Here is a 22424-nt window from a genome sequence, read left to right as displayed (position 1 = left end):
GGCATGTAGTATCAATCACCTTTTAATTAACCACGTTAGTGGCCACATGGCATGCATTTAGCCCCATGAATACGGTCGACTAGTGCATGTGCAACCTGGAGTACATTTTATTACTTTGTACGTATATCTCAGTATGGGCTCCGGAGTATATGCCCTGATCAATTGTAACACAAACAAGCAATCAAGCGCTTTATCTGCACCTGAAGCACTTCATGTACAGCACATGCTTTGATCAATTGAAACGGAATGGTCAAGACTGCAAATGCGACGGTGCGTGCATGTCGACGAAGAGCTTGAGTACAAGCTCGAAATGAGAGAGCTTTGGGCATAGATTAGCCAGTTCTTTTCCAGCTTATTTCAGCTTGTTATCAAAATAAGTCAAAAGCCCAAAAGAACTCGATTTTGTATAAGCTAGCTTAACATATTTTCATCAGAGTCCCCTTTGCAATGTAAAAAAGCTGGGGATGAGCAGAAGCGAAGGGGTATAGCCCATTGCCCCTGGTTTTCGCACATATTACAATTAGTTTGCCACTGAGCCTAACCCCTCGTCCCATTGCAGAAAATCGAATCGAGCTGCTCCCGATTCCCTCCGCCGTCGCCGCTCCCGGTCCTTCCCTCTATCGTCGCAGCCCTTCCCTCCGTCGCCGCCGCTCCCGGTCCTTCCCCCCACCACTGCCCTTCCATCCACCGCCGCCCCTCTCGGCCCTTCTCTTTGATGTCGCCGCCGCTCCCGGTCCTTCCCCCCACCACTGCCCTTCCATCCACCGCCGCCCCTCTCGGCCCTTCTCTTTGATGTCGCCGCCGCTCCCGGTCCTTCCCCCCACCACTGCCCTTCCATCCACCGCCGCCCCTCTCGGCCCTTCTCTTTGATGTCGCCGCCGCTCCCGGTCCTTCCCCCCACCACTGCCCTTCCATCCACCGCCGCCCCTCTCGGCCCTTCTCTTTGATGTCGCCGCTCCCGGCCCTTCCCTCGCTCACCGGCCGTCGATTTTCCAGCTATCCGCCGCCGTCCGGCCCCAGCTCCTCGACGCGGCCGTCTCCGTTGACATGTCAGGTGGATAGGCCTCCTGCCGCTGCTCCTCTCCTCCCTCGGGCGCGACCCCTCCCTCCCTCTGGAGCGACACTGCCCTTCTCCGTAACCTAGCAGCAACAGCTCCACTCCGGCGGACGGACGTGGTATTATAGACTTTTCACTACTCATACCATATATAAGCTGGAAAACAGGCACCGAAAAGAATTAGCTAGCTTATTATCTATAGCTTATTTTCACATGAGCTTTTTTGAAGCTTATTCTCACAGGAGCTTATTTCCACAGGAGTGCTCAAAAGAACTGGCCCTAAAAAGAACTGGTCACTTGCCGAGGACCCTCATAAGGTCACGAGCGCCATTCATTTTGTGTAGGAATCATAAACACTGAGGAAGACATCAAGCAGGAGAAAACTTATGAGGTTCTCTCTTGATACAGACTCCATGCCAGCCACGTCTTAGCCCTCGACATAGATCCACAAGTCACCAGAGTTCCTGCAACTTGCAACTTTTTCTGTTAAATCAGTGTTCTTTTTCGAACAACAGATAGAAGGTCCGGGAGAAAAGATGCGCATGGGCTGCAAGAAAACAGATATCAGATATTTTAGGAACTTTGCGCCGGTCGGATGCTGAGCGACGATAAGTAGGCAATTTTTTCAGTTAATCGGCCGATAAATCAAATATTCGGCAGACAAATTAGTTAATCGGCTATTCGGTGACCACCGAATAGCAATTAACTGGTCGATATTTGGAACAATGACTGATACACCTAGGCAAATGGGTCACTATTATCCACTTGGGCACAATCTGTGTTTCCTAACACATGAAACTACATTGACACTAGTAGAAAACAGGGCATTGGTTCGGGCTCGAAAAACACATTAGTCCTGGTTCCTTTACAAACCGGGACTAATGTTAGTATTAGTCCCGGTTCGAGCGGCAAAGGCGCCGGTCGGGCATTAGTCCCGGTTCAAATGGGACCTTTAGTCCCGGTTTGTGTCTCGAACCGGGACTAAAGGGTTTGGAGGATTTAGTCCCGATTCGTGTCTCGAACCGGGACTAAAGGGTTCCGAGGATTTAGTCCTGGTTGGTGTCTTGATCCGGGACTAAAGGGTAGACCTTTAGTCCCGGTTCATGACACGAACCTGGACTAAAGGTGTTTAGATTTTTTTTCTGTTTTTAAATTCTTGTTTGTAGTTTCTGTTTTAAATTGCTTATATCTTTTAGGATATTTGATGTTTTTGATTGATTCTTTTTGCATTAGATTCAAAATTTTGTCTAATTTCTGTTTGTGCCATTAGTTTTCAAATTTGAATGGTTTAAATTTGAATTTGTTTAAATTTTCTTCAAACCCAGTTTTTGAATAACTTGAGTTTACAAATAGTTTTAAATTTAATTCTTTTTGCTCCCACTCATGTGTTAGATTGTTGTCACAGTAAGATTTATTTGGTTATTTTTAGAATAATTTAAATTAGGATTTTAATTAAAGAAATATTGTTTTGCTTATATAGTTGTTTTAGTCATTTAATTGTTGTTTTTTATTATTTTTAGTTAGTTCTTTCTGTAGATTTTAACATGTTGTAGTATGGTGCATATTTAATGCACAAAAAATCTACAGTTCAATTAATTTTAAAAAAATGCCTTTGTAGCAGATGGGTTTTCGTCTGAAACCTTGATACTTTGAGTTTTATAGAAAATAAACAAAAATGATAAAATCTTCAAAAAATAAACAAAAATAATAAGATCTTCAAAAAATAAAATCCTTTGTGATGTTGTTAGGTTTTAGTGTCTAGTCGGTATAGAAATTTGAGATATGAATTTTGACCGTTTTTGCAAAAAAAGGAAAAGAAAAATAAACGGCCATAACTTTTGGATACGACGTCCAAAAAAAATTAATATATAAAAAAAATAGAAAAAATTGGTACTCGATTTCACCCAGGCTTGCCCGGTGAAGTTTTCTCACATGGTCAAAATTCCAAATGGAAAAAAAAGTTATTTCAAAAAGAAGTTTTTTCCAAAAAAAAAATAATAATTTTATTTAAAAATATTATGTTGTTTTCATTGAAATTCACTATTATTGTTAATTATTAAGTTTATTTTAATAACTGTTTGTAATTCAAAAAATTAAATCATGTGACATGACATCAAGACCCAAGTTGTTTATGATTGATAGCTTACTATTGTCAGGAAAACAACAAGTGCACACTTGGCAACTAGGGGCGATAGAACCAGAGAGTTAAGCGTGCTCGGGCTGAAGCAGTGAAAGGATGGGTGATCGGCCGAGAAGTTAGACGATTTGAAATGAGTGATCCACGCTAGAGCAGTGAGGATGTGTGATTAGAGATTAAATTGTCAAATAATTCAGAGATTAGAAAATTGGAATAAAACATAAAAAATATTCAAAAATAAAATTTGAAAAAAATTAAAAAAAAAAATCTACCTTTTCTGGTCAAACAAACAAAAAAAACAGACGAATCCTTTAGTCCCGGTTCGTAAGTAGAACCGGGACTAAAGGTACTCCCTCCGAGGCGGCCACGTGGAGCACCTTTGGTCCCGGCTTGGAACAGGGCCGAGACTAAAGGTTAGGCCTTTAGTCCCGCCCCTTTAGTCCCGGTTGGTGAACCGGGACTAAAGCCCCTTACGGACCGGGACTAAAGGCTCTGTCCGCACTAGTGTGATCCGCAGAAAACACACCAATGTAAACTAATGAATGGCTAGCTGAAGTAAATGCAAGCATAACCTAAGCATATACTACTATCATATCGAGGAATTGACTGAAATGCACACAGGCAGACTGTCTTACTGTTTGGATTGCACAGGTGGTGTGCAAGCATGTACATGAACTGGACCAAGAACAAGGTAAACAGTCAGTGCACAATAAAGTACAGAGATGTGCTGTTCAGAACAAAGAAATTGGATGTCCAAAAATGCAGTGGCTGACAACTTATAAAATGTTCTGAACTGTTGTACATTCATAATGGTGCCTTGTTTAGAAGGGCTTGATATTATGCCTAAGGTGGTAACCATAGAATTGGAGAGAAGCAACCTGAAAATGAGGAATAGCTTATCCAGAAGTCAATACTATCAACTGTTTCATGTTTTGCGGGGGGTAAGCATCCATTATTCTCAAGAGGCATCCATACTACAGAGGAAAAACAGAATGTAATGTACATAACACGAGGCACTAAGTAGAGGCGATTCTTTTTCTATAAATAACCAACAGCTCCAGATTGTTTACGCGGTCTCCACATCGGGCACAGCATCGCCAGCAGTGTCTTCAGGCCCAGCATCCTTCTGGACGAATTCATACCCATATTCCTCTTCTGAAGCATCCTCCTCCGCACTTCTGCCAAAGATGAATGGCCTCTTGCCCATCGTCGTGAAAGGCATCAGCCCCAGTGCACGAGCTGTTTTAATCTCTCTCGCGACCTTGCGCTGAGCTTTCGCACTTATCTTGGTCTGGAGAGCAGATCAATAAGTTAGAAACAATAGGCAAGGAGGTGCCTCATAAAGAACATGTATACACCCATGAAGCTGACCCTCAGAAGCAGGCAGGCACTCTCTCAAGGTAATAGTAAAACAAGATACCGTAAAAACAATACACACTGAGAATTGAGAGACAGATGTTACTACATGTGGCACCTTAATTATAGAGTTGGGTTACTTCAAGATTAAACATGAAAAAGTTTGTGTCCGACAAGCATGACCATGAACACCTCAGCAACAGCACTATGAGCGAAGGGAAATATTCACAAATAACCAGCGTCCCACTTCTGTTAGTAAGACTGTAAGAGTAACATTTAAAAATAATGCATTGAAGGGCAGTTGCTACTTGAACTCTGACACTCCTTCGGAAGAGAATATGCATTCCGCTCTGAACAAGAGAATATGCAATATTGACAACAATCTGAGAAAGCATAATCTGCATTCATATTATATATCAGGAAGACAAGAATCTCTCCACCCAATACTTTCTTATCTTGTACAGAAGCCGGGAAAGTACCCTGTTACCTGATTCCTCTTAATGATAATGCCAGCTTCTGTAATGAAGTTGGCGAGGAATCTAACATTCTGCAAGGAACAATTTCATGTGGTCAGAGCCTGCAACTTGAGGATAACTGTAATAGCTCAAGATATCGAAATATATCAAGCAGATCAAAATTGATCTCTCGAAAACCATGTATCCATGCATGAAGGTGTCTAGCAGTAGGTAAATTTATTAAAAAAAAGGTTACAAACCACCAAAAGATAAGCATTTTAGTCATATACTGTTTAAGCAAAGTGGCAGACTTCCAACCAAAACATTACCACATTTACATATTATCGTCGCTTCAATGCCTACTGATTTCTCCCTCTAGAAAAACGTAACCACTACTGATTATTTTTATTGGTAAAGACAGGGTTTTGAATCAAATCTAATGAAATTACATCAGATTTGATTGAAAAGTACTTGATTGCAATTTTGTACCCCACAAACCACATATTAACAGAGTAATTGTTGGGCAAGACCTTGTCCTATCCAACCAAAATATGCCCTATGTTTTGCAACAGAGTGTGTACAATTTTTGCATGTGTCACTTGCCCTGTGACACCCAACACCCTGAGCTCAGTTACCAATCTCGCCATCTCACATGAGCTCAATTCTAACAGACTAGTTCCATTAAGCTGCCATATGTGGCAGCAAGAGTAACCATGTGAGAGGCCTCTACATAATCTCCAGGAATGTTATGTTGTTGGTTGTGACCAGCAAAGGAAGATTTAACTTTTCCTGATGCACGACAAGGTTCGAATATTGATTACTTTTCAAGTTCTGCTTGTAGAGGTTGATGCATGTGTGTTTACAAGTTTTTGTAGGGGAAGTATGGATGGTACCTGTTGCCAAGCACATGACATGCAGGACAAAATAATTTGTGTTTGTTCTTGGTTTTAGCCATATGCATTTTGGGATGGAGAGATCCATAATAGAACAAGCATGATGAGCAAGCTCTAGGTAACACAAACCAAAGGTTTAACAAGTTCATTTTTTGTTTGGCGAGGAATAAGTTCATTGTTGCGCTTGAGAAGATTCGGGCTATGGTTACTGCAGTTTTGTTTGTATTGATTGGGTTGGCTAACAGAACTTGCCTAGTGATATGGTCTTCCTCTTGAAAACATGCTACTTTTATTTGTGCTGATTGGTTACATTTTCTTCTTCTATATAATGCAGGTGGCCGTGCAATACTAATCTGAAGTAGGCAGGGGGTTGTGTGCTAACACTAACACATGAGTGGTTTTTGGAAATAAGAAAGATGGGGAAAGTAGTACTATGTTCCATGCCTACATAGCATCCTAATCTGGCTTTGACACTTGCTGTGTTCCAGTATTGGCATCTAAACATCATCTTAGAACGTTAGACGAATATGAGGCAATAACTCAAATCAACAGAATAACAAGCAACATGTGAGTTTGATTATACTGAACTAATTAATAATTGCTAAACTCAAATATGGTGACAGAAAGCATCAAGAGAAAATGTCAGAACCCTAACAACTTTAGACAAGATATTTGGATAGATTAGCATGGATGTAACATTATCATCATCTAGCATATGACTTACTCCAACCATTTTCGAAAGAAGTGCCGTTTGAGTCTTACGATAGTCATTGTATTCCTGAACTTTATAATGGTTAACAGTTCTAGAGTTTAGAAGCTGCCAAAGCACTCAAAACTTTAAGCAGAAACTGTGGCCAGTTTACATAGGTTGCCAAGCAGATGTACTCACCCTAAAATCAGCTTTACTTAAAACTTCCTTTGTAGATGTTTCAAACTGAGGTCTAGGAGGATTCCTTGGGGCTGCAGGTTTTGTCAGGTCAAGATCCTGCATGCGGTAGAGTTGAATAAAATCTGATGTTAAAGGAGTGTCATTCCGGTGGATAACATACTGATGCTTGCATGTTTAAATAATAAATGTTATTTCAAAAGCTAAAATGGTACTATAACACTATCTTCTGGTGGATACAGTTGTTCAGGCAATAGTGGACCAGACGAGCAATTTATTTCTGTTTTGACTTTTGACAGACATCTATCCACAAAACAGTACTATACTGCATGGAAATATACTAACTACGCAAAATCTAGCTCACACATTTAGCGACGCTTCCTGAATACTTGTATAGGCTAAACAAAATCTCAAGATTGCAAAGGATTTGTGATCTCTCAAATACTTGAATCACTGAAGTAATGAACAGATATCCCTCTTACCCGGACATTGTAAGTCGAGCCTCGCCTGTAATTCACATCTGGCCTGAAATCATAGTCATCGTCCTCAACCTCCTCCGTCATATGAAAGGTGCGGGCCGCGTCATCCAATTTCTCGTTCATGCCATCGTTCAAGGAATCGAAACCGTCCATGAACACATAACCACTTCTCCCACCCAACCCAAAGTTACCCATCTCACCCTGCTGACTGAAGACACCCATCCCAGAGCCTGTGCCATGTCTTCTTCCGAAGGAGTCCCCAACCCCATCGAGCTTCCCGAAGAACGAGTTGTCATCTGGCTTCCTCTGGTCTCCAAACACCCGCCTTTCAAAGTCGGCCGTGCTCTCGCCTGCCGCGCCCTCTTCTGTGAAGCAACATTTGAAGCAAACAAGCATGTAAAGAAAAGAAAAAAGAAAACAGGATCGCTGAAACATTTTGAACAGCAATTCCCCAAATGTCAAGCATGTCGTCGTCACAAAATGACGAGGGATTTTGGCACGAGGAAGCTAGAGCGGGTTTGCTTTGAACCTAGATCTCTGTACCCGCCATTCGATTCGATGGTTCGGTTGTAACGGGGTAGAGAAAGGGTGAGCTAGGTCCGGATGCGGCAATAGGTTGTCGGAGATAGATACTGCGCATAAGAGGAGGGGTTAGGAGGGTGCTCACCGGACTGGAAGGAGCGACGGAACGAGGAGGTGGCGGCGGATGCTGGGTGGGAAGGGAGGATGCGGCGGAGCAAGCCGCGCCGCGGAAGGGATCGTCTCAGCGCCGAGCTCGCCATCTCGGTCAGTGACTCGTCGGCGGCGGCGCAACCCGTCACCAGGGGGGAGCAGAGGGAGGGAGGTTGGGGGTTTTCGATTTCTCTTTGCGTTTCGGACCCCGTACATGCCTCATTTTGCGTTTTGTCTTTTTCAAGTATATATCCGGGTTTTTTTAATCGAAATACTACTCCGTCGACGCCTCCATGACGCGAGACAACGCCATCACGACACCACCTTGTGTGCGTCCATCAACATACGTCCAATGTTTGAACCCTGTTGTGTCACGTCGTCGAGACTCACGTTGCCGATGCGGTAAATCCACATTACATCACTTCCTGGTCTAGATCACCGCCAACCTTAACCCAACGGTGTCCACCATCCAACTATCTCTCAATCTCTCAAGGTGATGCCTTCAAAAAGGGAACGACCCTGAAGGCGTCCACGCTGCCCACCACAATCTGAATTTTTATCCGGAAGACAAATTACATGATGAAGGTAGAAGCAGATATGATGAACATCTCCATGGAGAAAAGACGGCGCCTAGGGCATCGCCCTCGCCGTGGCTGATCAGTGTCGTCTAGAGATTTCTTCCGATCTAAATCCCCACCTCCAGCTCCAACCGCATCGAGACCAGCAAAAGCCTCGCGAGCCAGATTTGTACGGAGGAGCACGTTGTCGCCTCATGGTCCATCATCCCCGATGGAGGGGACGACCTCGCCGCCTTGACCGGAACCGTCGCTCCATGGCCCTTGTGCCGTAGATCACATCCCCAGCCGAGTCCGTCATCCCCACGTTGTCATCGGTGCACCGCCGCGCCGCCATGAGGAGAAGACACCAGAGGAAGATCTCATGTTGTCGTGTACAACCCCTCCAGACACGACATGGTCGTGGGACGGAAGATCGCCGTCGTCCCCTTCATTGACAGCGCACACGGGCTTTCCGAGCGTCCACCTTTATTAATGACTGAGGGGAGGAGGAAGGATGAAGGAGGTGGCGGCAGGGGCTACGGTTAGCGCCCCCGGTCACCCTGGAAGAGGCAACGCGAGGAGCGCACTCGAATTTCTTACCGTGTAACGTGCGGAATAAAAATTCAAACACATAAATTTTACAAAAGCATGTGGGGCATACTTGTGTTGTGTGTTGTTTGATCCACCAATAAGATTAAAGTCCCCGCGAACCAACATGTGATTAGATGGTTAGAATGACATCGATATCTCTAGCCCACCAAGTTCTAGTTCTAGACTATGTTTCCGTCGGGATGTGCGTTCACTGAAAGGAGATGTCCCCGCCGACTACGAAGGCGTTTGTTATGACTTCGTCAATCTCAAGATGATGTGTTAACTCAGTTTATCGAAAATGATATAGGGATAGGGTGTGCGTATGTGTTCATAGGGGTATGTATGTATGAATTTCTGCGTTTGCATCGTGTTAAGAAAAAAGATCAAAATACCTTCCCTTCCTATGCAAACGTTTAGTCAATTTGCATGTGAGATCGAGCAAACATTTATGTGTGAACATGGGATTCAAATTTTAAATAGCCACTATCAACATAATGAATTAGGGGAAATGATGACAATCCGTCACGCGATCACCTTTGAGTTATGCCGCACGCGTAGCTGCTACATACGAATTTGATTGAAGAACGCATACCCTCTAATAAATCGGTCAATATGTTCACCATCTAATGCTTGCCTCCACCACATTAATCATTTTACTTTTTGCAACGTCACCCATATTGCAGAAGTCCTTCCATAACAATATCCATGTTATAAAAAATAAGTGTTAAGATGATAAAAATTTTATAGCATCATTTGTGTTGCAAAAATCCTTCTGCAATAGTACTCATGTTTCAAAAAAGTTAAACCGTAAAAAAAAATTACAACAAAATCTTTATTGTAAATGTTTGCAACACAAGGTCTGTTGTAAAGAGTTTCACAACACTATCTTTGTTGTATTGGCGAGGAAAAGGAACGAGCCGTTGAATAGCCCCAAATCAAACGCAAGCAGCGATTTTTTTAAATATCCGCTGGTCGACGGGTCCATAAAGTAAACTCATTTTCATGTCGCATTCATACATAAATATTCTCTCCGTCCCAAAATAAATGTTTCAACTATATACTAGCTCTAGTATAAAATTATATTAAGACATTTATTTTGAAACGGAGTATTGAAGTCGAAATGTCGTAAAAATAGTGTTGGTTCAAAGTTCAAAAAAAGAAAAGGAAAGGCAAATTCTGAGCTGGTCCACGTATGGTGCAATTTAACTGACGAGGAGTTGGTTGGAAACCGCCATCCCTCTTTCATATCGTTATTGTTCCGCCGCGGCCCATAGCCGGATACAGACGGAGGCGCGCGCCAGCCGAGACGAGGGAGCCGGCCCCGGCGCGGCGTCGTCGTCCCCATCCCCTCGCCGTCGCCGACGACCAAACCCGACAGAATCCAAATCTCCATCCCCCTAGGCTAGCGGCAACAACGCCAACGCGCGGCGTCACAAATCTCTCCCCGTTTCCCTATACCGTCGGCCTTTTCCCCGGCCGGCGCGCCGATCCCGGCCGCGGGAAGCATCGTCCGGCGAGGAAGCGTGAGGGGCGCCCAGGAGGTAAATACCCACCTACCTGTCTCATACATGGCCGTGCCCAATCTCGAGTGCCCTCGATTCATCCCATGGTGATGGCGGGCATGCATTTCTCGCGAACCAAAATGGAATGACTTTCATAGATCCTTGAACGATGTAATTAAAAATCCATTCGGATCCCATTCGTTCTTGCGTATGTCGCACCTGACATGCATTTTCCTAGAGAGAAAGAAAATATTATCAGTATTCATTAACAAGCTTAACACATGTTATTGCTGTATATGGCTGTATCCAGGTTTTCATTTTGCATCATACAGCTGGTTTTTACGGTGTGGAAATTCTGACATGAATTGCAGAAAGTTTTCCAAGTTCTCCGGAAGAATTACTCAAAAAGATTCCATGTTCATACTCGAGGCAAAGATATTTAAGTTGCTAATGCTGATGATCATGACCATGGTTTTATTCGACTTGACCAATAGATGCGCATCCTACTTTATTATTAACTCAAAGAAACATTATTTGGTTACTGTTTCTTCTTTCCTATATATGCAGATATTTAGCCTCGCTGTTATCTACTCTTCGATGAAGCGCGATCTGGAGTGAGTCTCTCTAGAGACACACAGATGGGTTCTCTCAACGAAATCGGCGTTGCTGCGGGAATAAACATATCATCGGCATTGGGTTTTCTTCTAGCGTTTGCAATTCTGAGGATACAGCCTATTAATGATCGGGTATACTTTCCAAAATGGTACCTCAAAGGGACAAGGAGCAGCCCGAGGCACATCGGAGCTGGCTTCTCCAAATTCGTGAACGCCGACCTGTCGACGTATCTGCGGTTTCTGAATTGGATGCCTGCAGCGCTACAAATGCCAGAACCAGAGCTAATTGAGCATGCAGGACTAGATGCCGCAGTATATGTCCGCATCTACCTTCTTGGGTCAGCATGATTTTCATGTTTCTCTACTCTCACATCACTGTATTTTTGCTTTCACTTTCATGTCTTGCAAAGCTCCAAAAAGATGACCTCGAGCTCTCGACTGCTAGTATAAAACACGACTGTTTCTTAAGATGGCAGACAAACAAATTTCATTTACTGACGGCGCTCTTTCTTGCTTTACAGTTTAAAAATATTTGTGCCAATTGCTTTGCTGGCATTCATTGTCCTAGTACCTGTTAATTGGACCAGTGGAACTTTGGAACATGAAAAGGATCTGAATTATGATGAAATTGACAAGCTTTCGATATCGAATCTTGGAAAAGGTTCAAAATGGTAATAGTTTTGCTTACTCCACCTATATGTTGTATTACTTGCAGCACAGGCATGGATCATGTTGTTTCTTTGAAGAGTTGTGTGTTGTCTATTACAGAGTGTTCCAAGATCGCAAAAGCTATCATGTTATTTTCAGATATTCTATATCCAGAATAAAGTGGCACAAAATATTTACGCAGTAGTGGCTTCTGGCTAAACTGAAACCACCGGTATTTGAACTGGTTTAAGTTGATCAATTACTTACCAAACAGAACCATTTGAAACTCAGCCATGTTCTTACTTCCACATATATGGATTACCTGCAAAAAAGGTTATTCCAGAGAATAGTTCTTGTCATTTTTTGCAGTTAATCTCTAGGATTCTGTCGTAGTATATTTTTTTATTAACACTCCCTTATGCAGTTCCCTCGTGTAATTATGTTTCTTTCACATAAAATTTTACTGTCAGGGCCTTGCTACAGTTTTCTGTTAAAAAATAATTTTCTTTGCTTAAACCTCTAGGATGCCATTTAGTTAGGACTTATGGTGCAACTTACAGTAACTTACTTTTGTAACAAACAGAAATACCTAACTGTAGAGTGTTGAAACTTACAGTGTTCAGAGTTGGGAGTAAGCCAATGGTTTAGAGATAATACTGAACTGTAAGTGCTTCCATGAAAAAACATACACAGGCTGCATATATTTGGAGCAAGACAAAGAAAACTCGTGTTTTGTATCTGCAACTGAAACTGAATGACTTCATATAGCTACAAATTTTCTCTTATGTATTTTTTTTCAATGTCTATTTCTTTTCACTGCCTACCTCTTCACTTTGGCTGACAAGTGTTCTACTGAACTGTTGAATGTTTTCATAGGTTTTGGGCACACATAGGAATGTCCTATGTGTTTACCTTTTGGACATTTTACGTGTTGTTTCATGAATATAAGGTTATAACAACTATGAGATTGCGCTTTCTTGCTAATCAGAGTCGTCGGCCTGATCAATTTACGGTGAGAAATATTCCCCATACCAATTAACTAATAGATTAAAAATTTCATCAGATTTAAATGTTAAATTTTCATCTTCTTAGACTCGTTGCGTGTAAACTTATTCTAGCAGACTTACTAGTGTTCTGTAAATTTTCCTGCTCTTCACTCTTATCCTGCTTTATTTAGGTACTTGTGAGAAATGTACCACCGGACCCAGACGAAACAGTTAGTGAACATGTTGAGCACTTCTTTGCTGTGAATCATCGGGATCATTACCTCAGTCATCAGGTTTAGTTTTTCTGATCTTCTGTCCACTGTGGTATTGTTATGGTGAATACAAAATACGAGTGGGAACCAAGAAAAATAAAATTAAAGCAGATATTTCTATATTTGAAGTGCAAGCTTTTCTATACTCTTCATCTGAAGTAGAAGCATCTGTAACTTCTAGCAAAAGGGATACCATGTATATACCAAAATTCCAGTTGCTCCATTTTTATGATATCATTTGGAGTAATTTGGTGAGTATGTCATCAACAGATTGTATACAATGCAAACGCCCTTGCCGGTTTGGTTGAGAAGAAGAAAGGCTTGAAGAACTGGCTGGTCTACTACGAAAACCAGCATGCTCATAACCCTGCAAAGACGCCAACTATGAAGGTATGGTTTTCTCCTATGCAAAGCATGCACTTGAAGCTTCTTTTCATCTATAACAAAGCTATTTCACTGTATGATTTGATCTGGCAAGTGGTATATGACTCGACTACATCTCTTATAGACAGGACTGTGGGGTCTTTGGGGGCGAAAGGTGGATGCTATAGAATACTACAAGGCAGCAATTGAGGAGCTATGTAAACAGGTACTAGCTTCATTGAAAGGAATGGTCCACAACACTGGGCAATATTGATAGTCCTTAACTTGTGTTTCAGGAAGACGAGGAGAGACAAAAGGTGATGAGTGATCCTAATGCTATTATGCCGGCGGCATTTGTTTCTTTCAAAAGTCAGTGGGGGGCTGCTGTTTGTGCTCAAACACAGCAGACAAGTAATCCGACAGTGTGGCTAACCGAGTGGGCTCCGGAACCTCGTGATGTTTACTGGCCTAATCTCGCAATCCCTTTTGTTGAGCTCTCGGTTAGGAGGCTTATCATTGCCGTTGCGCTGTTCTTCCTCACTTTTTTCTTCATGATACCAATTGCATTTGTCCAATCCTTGGCAAATCTAGATGAGATTGAGCGGCTGCTTCCTTTCTTGAAACCCATAATAGAAAGGTGAGTTTTATTCCTAGTAGTTTATAGTTGATTTTTTAAATAAGAGAAAAGAGCATCTACAGCGTGTTTTTCACAAGAAGCATCTTATGAATCCTGACATCCTACTACTTCAACAATTTAAGGCAACGACTGGCTTGTGACTCGGTTAGTTCAGGTCCTAAGAGCTACATGTACACATTTTCATTCGATAAATTAGCTTGGTTCAATAAAAAGATGTACAAAATTTAAACTACCATGACATCTTAGGCTTACAAGAGGGCAACAGGGCCACATTCCAGTGACACTGTGATGGTATACTCCGACTTGGATGATCTTTGCAACGATATGCATCATGGAGCAATTTTGCCAATGGCCCACATTTGCAGTTCATTTGTAGCCATTTTCAACATCATTTAACAACAGCATTTTAACATCTTATATAGTGTAAAGTCGTAGTATTTCATAAATATCATTTTCTTGCTAGTTGCTACAGTGAACAGGTATTATAAAGTTCATGGAAAACAAGAACCTTAAATAAATGTAAGATTTGAACATGTTGTAAAGATACCATTTATTTTGGTAGGAAACAAGGTATATTTTTCCAGTGCTGGAAATCTTGATTGGTAGAAGTTATACTCAATTCTGCTCTCTAGAAACCTAAATACCGATAAATAAAAATGTTGCCCAAATATGTTTCTTTACTGAGCAATAAAGAGCTGAAAGAATTTTTGATAAATTGAGTAAACCTCAGATTACATAAAATGACTATATTGTATTTGTCAGGAAGATAGTCTTTCTGGACCTAATTTCGTATTTTCATTATTGATGCATTGTCCTGCAGAAATTCTTTGAAGTCAGTTATACAAGGTTTCTTGCCAGGGATCGCACTAAAAATCTTCCTTATACTTCTCCCGATGTTTCTAATGACCATGAGCAAGCTTGAAGGTCATATATCAATCTCTGGATTGGACAGGAGGACCGCATCAACATATTTCATGTTCCTTTTTGTCAATGTATTCTTGGGGAGTGTAATAACTGGAACAGCATTCCAACAGCTCGACACTTTTATCCATCAGCCAGCTAACAAGTAGGCTAGATTTTGAAATTGCTTCTTTATTTTGCATTAATGGTATTTCTGTTATAACAATGGGGCCAATGTATACTGTCACCTAATTCTTTTGCCATTCGTTCTCCTTTTGTCATGACAAGAATCCCAGAGACTGTTGGAGAATCAATTCCCATGAAAGCAACATTTTTCATCACATATGTAATGGTTGATGGATGGGCCGGTATCGCTGCTGAAGTTCTTAGGTTGAAGCCGTTGGTCATGTTCCATATAAAGAACGCTTTCTTGGTCAGAACTGAGCAGGATCGTGAGCAGGCCATGGATCCTGGGAGCTTGGATTTTGGCACCACTGAACCACGAATACAACTCTACTTCCTGCTAGGATTAGTATATGCTGTTGTCACACCAATTCTTCTTCCTTTCATCATCGTGTTCTTCAGCCTTGCCTATCTTGTGTTCAGACACCAGGTACTAATCCCTGTTCATATCATCTTTCTGTCCTTTCACGAGTATGTTTTTATTTCTTTTTGCAAGGTCTCGCACCAGTATGTTTGCTGTCTCACATTCATATCAGCATAAAACACATATTTATGCTCATAAAGTTATAACCATTCATGCCATTCTTAGTAAACTGGATGTTTCATGTAGTAAACTAAAATACCCTGCATTCTAGGCAGCTTTCATACTTCATTTTTCTACTAAGCTTAGGCCACTAATATATTTTCGGCTTCTTTCACTGCAAGATCATTAATGTCTATAACCAGCAATACGAGAGCGGCGCACTATTCTGGCCAGATGTGCAAACACGACTTATTGCCGCATTAATAGTATCGCAAATCCTCCTACTAGGACTATTGAGCACACAGGAAGCAGAGAAGTCTACTGTCGCTCTCCTTCCTCTTCCTGTCCTGACCATATGGTTCCACTATGTTTGCAAGTGTCGGTTTGAACCAGCGTATGTAAAGTTCCCCTTGCAGGTAGGATTGAAACTTAACCTTCATTAAGATCTTCAACGTAGCGTCTCAAAAATTGAGCTAGGATAGCCTTGATGCATACACTTACTGTTTGGTTTTGCAGGAAGCCATGGTGAAGGACACACTGCAACGAGCAAATGACCCAACTTTGAGTTTGAGAGAATACCTGAAGGATGCATATGTCCACCCGGTCTTCCAGAAAGATGACATGTATGAGCTTGTTGCCATGGATGAAGAAGAGAAGAATCCCACCGTTGCGACGAAGCGTCAGTCACGCATGAACACACCAGTAGAAAGCAAGTTCAATTCCAGTGTTGGCACTAATGAAGGAGAGTTCAGTCGGATGCATCCTGCTTGAGAAAGTGTAAAGTTTCTGGATTTTTGGTGATCTTGTAAACGTTGGAGCAAAAAGGAAATGCAGGATGTAGCAGAATGTACAATATACACGATGAACAATCGCATCACTGCATTAGCATGTGCTACCGCAATGAAATTGAAAATTTGGAACTACTGCAAGATTATGATTTGAGCCACAGAGCACTTAAAAAACTCAAAACATTGCCATTAGTTGAATCAAGTCCTTCCATCAGTTGAATTTGATATTATGATACTAGAGCATGCAATGATGTCTTACAAATGCAAGCTATAGGAGTCTTGAAAGTTTGTATATGTCGAAACAAATTTCCTACCAAATGAACTTGGGCAAATGGGTGCATCAATTCAGAACTTCTACTGATACTTTCAAGCCTTAAACTTACGAAACAAAAACAAATTAGAGGTTCTGTTCATAAAGAAAACAAAGCAGCATAAACAGCAAATGGAAAAAGGATGACACTAACATTATAAAAGGTTATCTTATAGAGATCTTGAAAAGTACAATATAGCTACAGAACTGGAATTTCTTTCGTGTTAATTGTTGGAGAAAAATCATCTCAAACTGAGCATTCTTTCCAATATATGACAGACTTTGTACATTTCTGTGCCTTGACAGTATCCTTTCTTACAAAAAGCAATGATCACTACCTGGAACATGTACACATCTATTGCAAAGCCTTGTCCAAGAATCTGCCCAATCAAAGTATGCAACTCGCCAAACTTACCACCAACAATGAGACCTCGTACAATACTTGTAACTACAGACGGAGAGAACCCGTCGTCGAGTGATTGGTAGAAACAGCTAAGAGCAGCCAAGAATTTCTCCTCTCTACATAGACAATCAATCACAAGAGTGTAGGTGGTTTCATTGGGGGCGATGCCCTCTTCAATCATGTCATAAAGCAAGCGGTAGACCTCGTTAGATTTCCCCAACAAACTGAGATGACGGATCAGTGTATTGTATGTGATAACACTGGCAACAAACCCTTGACTCCCCATCAAGCAAAGCGCATTATGAAGCTTCCCGAGCTTACAGAGGCTGTGAACTACGATGTTGAAGGTCCAGCTATTTGGAGCTATGCCCTTCTTCAACATATCAGTGAACAGCTTGACAACAGCCAGCCATTTCCGCTCATCACAAAGCCTCCTCATCACGGTGTTATAGTTGACAACACTGGCATCCCATCCGATGTCTGCATTGCACTCCAAAAGCCATTTCGCAGCCCACGCACTCGAGGTGCGACAAACGCCATCAAGAAGGATATTCAGAGTAACCTCATTAGGATGCAGCCCCTTGGATAGCATCCTATCGACCAATGCAAAGCTCTTATCTACCCTACCAGATCTGCATAGCCCGTCCATGTAAGTGCTGTATGTGATTGTATCCGGCGTCCACCCTTTTGAGCTGCTCTCCTCAAGAAGCACCTCTACTTCCTCAAAAGCTCCAGCCTTGCAAAGAGCTTTAATCAAGACATTGTAAGTAGCGGTGCTTGGAGCACAACCAGCAGCAATCATCGATTCCAACAGCTTCTTGGCCTCATGAATCATCCCAGCAGTGCAGTACGCGTGCATGATAGGTGTATATGTGTGTGCATTCGGATGGCATCCTTCCTCCAGCATCAAATCCAACACTCCCAGAGCTTCAGCCACCCTGCCGGCGCTGCACAGCCCACATATCAGAGTGGAGTAAGTGACGACGTCTGGGGCCACACCATTATCAGTCATCCACAGCACGACGTCGTAGGCGGCGTCGAACCGCCGCAGGTGGCAGGCGTACACCCCGACCAGGACCGTGCATGCCACGGTGTCGGGCTTGACACCGTCCACGGCCATTGCTTGTAGCACGGCGAGGGCGGCGCCTGGGCGGGAGGCAGCTGAGAGCGCTGCCGCGACTGTGGTGAAGCAGGCGGCGTCTGGGCGGCGCTGGAGGAGGCTGCGCATTTCGTCGAGCAGGTGGAGGGCGCGGTCGGCGCCGGCCCCGCCGGCAGCATCGAACGCGGCATGCGCGGACATGAGGCGGTTGTAGTCGTAGGGGTGCGGGGACTGTGGCCGGGACGGGAGAGGCGAGGCCGCGGGCTGGTCGGAGAGCTCCTTGGCGAGGGCGGCGAAGCGCAGGAGGAAGTGGTGGTCTCGGAGGCGAGCGGAGGAGAGGGAACGAATGAGGAGGAGGCGGGGAATGGGACGAGTGAGGTAGCGCATAAAGTGGTGGGAATGGCGGCGGCGGCGGCGACATCTGAGAGCCTGAGAGAGGCGGCGGCGGGTTGCAGGCTTGCAGCCCAGAGGCAGAGCGGAGCGCGCGCCGTTCCTTGCTTGTCCAACGGGCGTGTGGACGTGAGACAGAAGAACATAAGCAATGGGCCCAAACTTCTTTTCAAAGACCACGACATTGGTTAGGCTTAGTCTTGCCCAAACGGGCCGGCCCGACACGGTCCGGCATAAACGGGCCTGGCACGGCACGGCCCACTCAGGCACGAATATTAACCGGGCCGTGTCATGCCGGTCCACGTGCGCACCCTCCCGGTCCAAGCACGTCACGGAGGCTATATGGACCGGTCCGTCGACACGTCATGCCCGCTAGCCTGTTAAGTTTTTTGTATTTTAGGTTGTTACTAGCAAAAGGACCCGTGCGTTGCAACGGGAAAAAAACAATTATAATCTCCAATGATGCTGATCATATTATGTCTTTAAAATTTTAGGATATTTCTTGAAATGCATGAACATTTTTTGAATTAATAAACATTTTTTTCAATTGCACTCAAAAGATAACACACAAACTTTTTTTCAAAATCATGGACTTTTATTGTTTTCACCAACATTGTTCTCAAAATTATGAACATTTTTCTGAATATGCGAATATTTTTACAAAAATCCCGAGCATTTTTTGAATTCACAAACAATTTATATTTTCTTCAAACTTTTATTTCAAAATTCCCAGTTTTATAAATTGCAATTTTTTTTTCAAAGTTCTAAATTATTTAAACTAAAAAATGGAACAGAAAAATGAAAATAAAAAATGAGACTAAAAACAGAGGCACGAACTGTTTTCAAGATTTTTACACGGACTTTTGTTGAAAATCGTTGACTTTTTTATTTTATGGACATTTTCTCAAAGTTTAAACATTTTTTTATATGCAAATATTTTTTTAAACTCCTGAGTAGTTTTTGAATTCTCAAAAAAAATATATTTATTTTTGTATATTTTATTTCGAAATTCTCAGTTTCTTAAAATTGAGAAAAGTTGTTTGAAGTTCTAAATTATTAAAGTAGAAAAACAAAATGAAACTGAAAAGAAAAATAAAAAATTTAAACTAAAAAAACAGGCGACCACGCATGGGCCGGCCCAAACAGGTGTGCTGTATCTTTTTCCAATGCCCACAGCGTAATATAGGAGGTGCCTACATGGGCCGGCCCAGTCCGGATATTTTCCTATTTGAAACGTTTTTTATGACTTATAGGTGGCATTGGTGGGTAATTTTAGTCAACTTTAAGGGTAATTTGGATGACGTACGGAAGAAGCACTATTTGCTTTATTAGTAGGTAAGATTTGGATTGATTTTGGCCTGTCGGCTGTTTTTTTGATCGATTTTGATATATTAGGCTGTTTTTGGACCGATTTTGACGTATTAGGCTTTTATTATTATTACTATATATATATATAAATAAATAATAAAAATGATAAACGGGTCATGTCATGTCGGTCCGCGTGTCCAGCCTTCAGGTCCACGCACGGCCCGAGGCGGGCTGCGTGCCTGACACGACCCGATTAGCCCGTGTCGTGCCTGGCCCGTGGCGTGCCGGGCCGCCGTGCTTCCGGGTCGGCCCAGGAAGCACGACCTGTTTGGCCAGGTCTTAGGCCTCTTTGAAAAAAAGACTTCATAAATTTATTTAAATTTACATTGAATTATGATAACATTTTTAATTAAAGTATACCATGTGAAACTTAATTCCATGATGCATCTAAGAGCATCTTCAATAAAAAATGCAAATTTAGAGATGTAAACTAAGTGTTGTATTATTTACATCATAAAAAAATGCTTTTTTACATCTTAAAAAAGAGCCAACTTCAAGAGATTATACAAAACGGAGATGTAAAAGAGCAAATTCAATAGGACATGCAAATGAAGATGTAAAACTATACTTCAACTATTATTTCATTTGAAACCCATACTTCAAACATAGCAAATTCAACTAGTACTTCATTTCAAACATAAATAAACATAACTTTAATTAATAGAAAACATAGCAAACTCAATTACTACTAGTTCGAGGTACTACATTCATCTACTGCTAGTACTAGTTCGAACTACATCGACTTGAACTACATCGAAGATAAAGCTACTCCTCGTCATCGGAGCTCTCTAACTGCTCCCAGAACGCACCCTTGTCTAGGTCTTCACAGACCTCCTCCTCCTCCGAGTCGCCCAGTCCTTCTTCGAGGACTCAACGAGGATCGTCGTCGAGGGGTCGGCCTCGTTCTTCTTCTTCTTGTTCTGCTCGGCCTGGCGCTTCAAGAAGAACTCAGGCCCATCCTGCACATACTCTCGATGATCACGCACGAACCTCACCATCGCCTCCTTGTCGCTATCGCCGGGACTGAGGAAAATTGCGGGCCTCTTCTTCGTGTCGTTGTTCTTCGTGATCTCCTCCATGCGACAGCCCCCCTCCCGGCACGAGCAACTCCGCAATCGCCTGGGTCTCGATCTCCGGGAAGTTGAGGTCCTTATTCGGCCTCCCGGCACGCCACACCGCCACATCATAGGAACGTGCGGCCTCGTGGACGGTGGGGTACGTGCCAAGACAAAAGCGGCGGTCGGCGTCGCAGAACTCGACCCCGAAGTTGTCGGAGGGCTTCGCCCTCACGCCAAAGAACCTCGTCATGTCCCTCGGGGTCTTCCTCGGCGGCATGGCATCGGCAGGACGGGACAACATGGTGCGATGTGGTGCGGCGGCATGGCAGGGCGGTGAGGCGACGGGGTGACGCGGTGCGATGGGGCGGCGAGGCGGTGCAACGACGGGGCGGGGTGGCGTGGTGCGGTGGCGGGGCGAGCCGGGGCGGGATGGTGACGGGGCGATGAATCGGGCGACGGAACCATGGCATGTGGCAGCGATCGGAGGTGGGGTGGGGCGGCGACGGAGTGAGGCCGGTGGAGGAGCAGCGTGTTGGAAATATGCCCTAGAGGCAATAATAAATTAGTTATTATTATATTTCTTAGTTCATGATAATCGTTTATTATCCATGCTATAATTGTATTGATTGGAAACACAATACTTGTGTGGATACATAGACAAAACACTGTCCCTAGTAAGCCTCTAGTTGACTAGCTCGTTGATCAAAGATGGTCAAGGTTTCCTGGCCATAGGCAAGTGTTGTCACTTGATAATGGGATCACATCATTAGGAGAATCATGTGATGGACTAGACCCAAACTAATAGACGTAGCATGTTGATCGTGTCATTTTGTTGCTACGGTTTTCTGCGTGTCAAGTATTTGTTCCTATGACCATGAGATCATATAACTCACAGACACCGGAGGAATGCTTTGTGTGTATCAAACGTCGCAACGTAACTGGGTGACTATAAAGATGCTCTACAGGTATCTCCGAAGGTGTTCGTTGAGTTAGTATAGATCGAGACTGGGATTTGTCACTCCGTGTGACGGAGAGGTATCTCGGGGCCCACTCGGTAATACAACATCACACACAAGCCTTGCAAGCAATGTAACTTAGTGTAAGTTGCGGGATCTTGTATTACGGAACGAGTAAAGAGACTTGCCGGTAAACGAGATTGAAATAGGTATGCGGATACTGACGATCGAATCTCGGGCAAGTAACATACCGAAGGACAAAGGGAATGACATACGGGATTATATGAATCCTTGGCACTGAGGTTCAAACGATAAGATCTTCGTAGAATATGTAGGATCCA

At 43.0% G+C, this 22424-nt stretch overlaps 2 protein-coding genes across 3 annotated transcripts; one reads left to right on the top strand and one right to left on the bottom strand.

Annotated features, from left to right (window-relative positions):
* Window positions 1-3939: 3939 nt before the first annotated feature.
* LOC123442155 lies at window positions 3940-8150 on the bottom strand. Of its 2 annotated transcripts, none has more exons than XM_045118235.1 (5): window positions 7931-8150; window positions 7267-7628; window positions 6788-6883; window positions 5038-5097; window positions 3940-4485 (listed from the first exon to the last, which is right to left on the bottom strand). In XM_045118235.1, the coding sequence occupies exons 1-5, from the start codon at window positions 8043-8045 to the stop codon at window positions 4261-4263; spliced, it is 858 nt and encodes a 285-aa protein (XP_044974170.1). In that variant the 5' UTR covers window positions 8046-8150; the 3' UTR covers window positions 3940-4260. The 2 variants fall into 2 exon arrangements, with proteins under 2 accessions (XP_044974170.1, XP_044974176.1); XM_045118241.1 differs by having other exon boundaries at window positions 7267-7625; window positions 7931-8141.
* A 2206-nt stretch (window positions 8151-10356) lies between these two features.
* LOC123442145 (CSC1-like protein At4g02900) lies at window positions 10357-16920 on the top strand. Its single transcript, XM_045118229.1, has 12 exons — window positions 10357-10624; window positions 11153-11537; window positions 11721-11870; window positions 12724-12859; window positions 13025-13126; window positions 13376-13495; window positions 13614-13694; window positions 13765-14105; window positions 14926-15171; window positions 15294-15618; window positions 15894-16127; window positions 16228-16920. The coding sequence occupies exons 2-12, from the start codon at window positions 11224-11226 to the stop codon at window positions 16480-16482; spliced, it is 2304 nt and encodes a 767-aa protein (XP_044974164.1). The 5' UTR covers window positions 10357-10624; window positions 11153-11223; the 3' UTR covers window positions 16483-16920.
* Window positions 16921-22424: the final 5504 nt, after the last annotated feature.

This window comes from Hordeum vulgare, chromosome 1H, assembly GCF_904849725.1.
Source record: "Hordeum vulgare subsp. vulgare chromosome 1H, MorexV3_pseudomolecules_assembly, whole genome shotgun sequence".
NCBI lineage: Eukaryota > Viridiplantae > Streptophyta > Magnoliopsida > Poales > Poaceae > Hordeum > Hordeum vulgare.
This window is presented reverse-complemented; position numbering and strand designations above follow the sequence as displayed.

Coding starts and splice junctions, on each gene's coding strand:
- LOC123442155 (XM_045118235.1), bottom strand. CDS start 8,045: ATGGCGAGCTCGGCGCTGAGACGATCCCTTCCGCGGCGCGGCTTGCTC. Junction 6,884..7,266: donor GCTCGACTTACAATGTCCGG/GTAAGAGGGATA, acceptor TACCGCATGCAG/GATCTTGACCTGACAAAACC. Junction 5,098..6,787: donor TAAGTAAAGCTGATTTTAGG/GTGAGTACATCT, acceptor TGTTCCTTGCAG/AATGTTAGATTCCTCGCCAA.
- LOC123442145 (XM_045118229.1), top strand. CDS start 11,224: ATGGGTTCTCTCAACGAAATCGGCGTTGCTGCGGGAATAAACATATCA. Junction 15,172..15,293: donor ATCCATCAGCCAGCTAACAA/GTAGGCTAGATT, acceptor TGTCATGACAAG/AATCCCAGAGACTGTTGGAG. Junction 16,128..16,227: donor ATGTAAAGTTCCCCTTGCAG/GTAGGATTGAAA, acceptor TTGGTTTTGCAG/GAAGCCATGGTGAAGGACAC.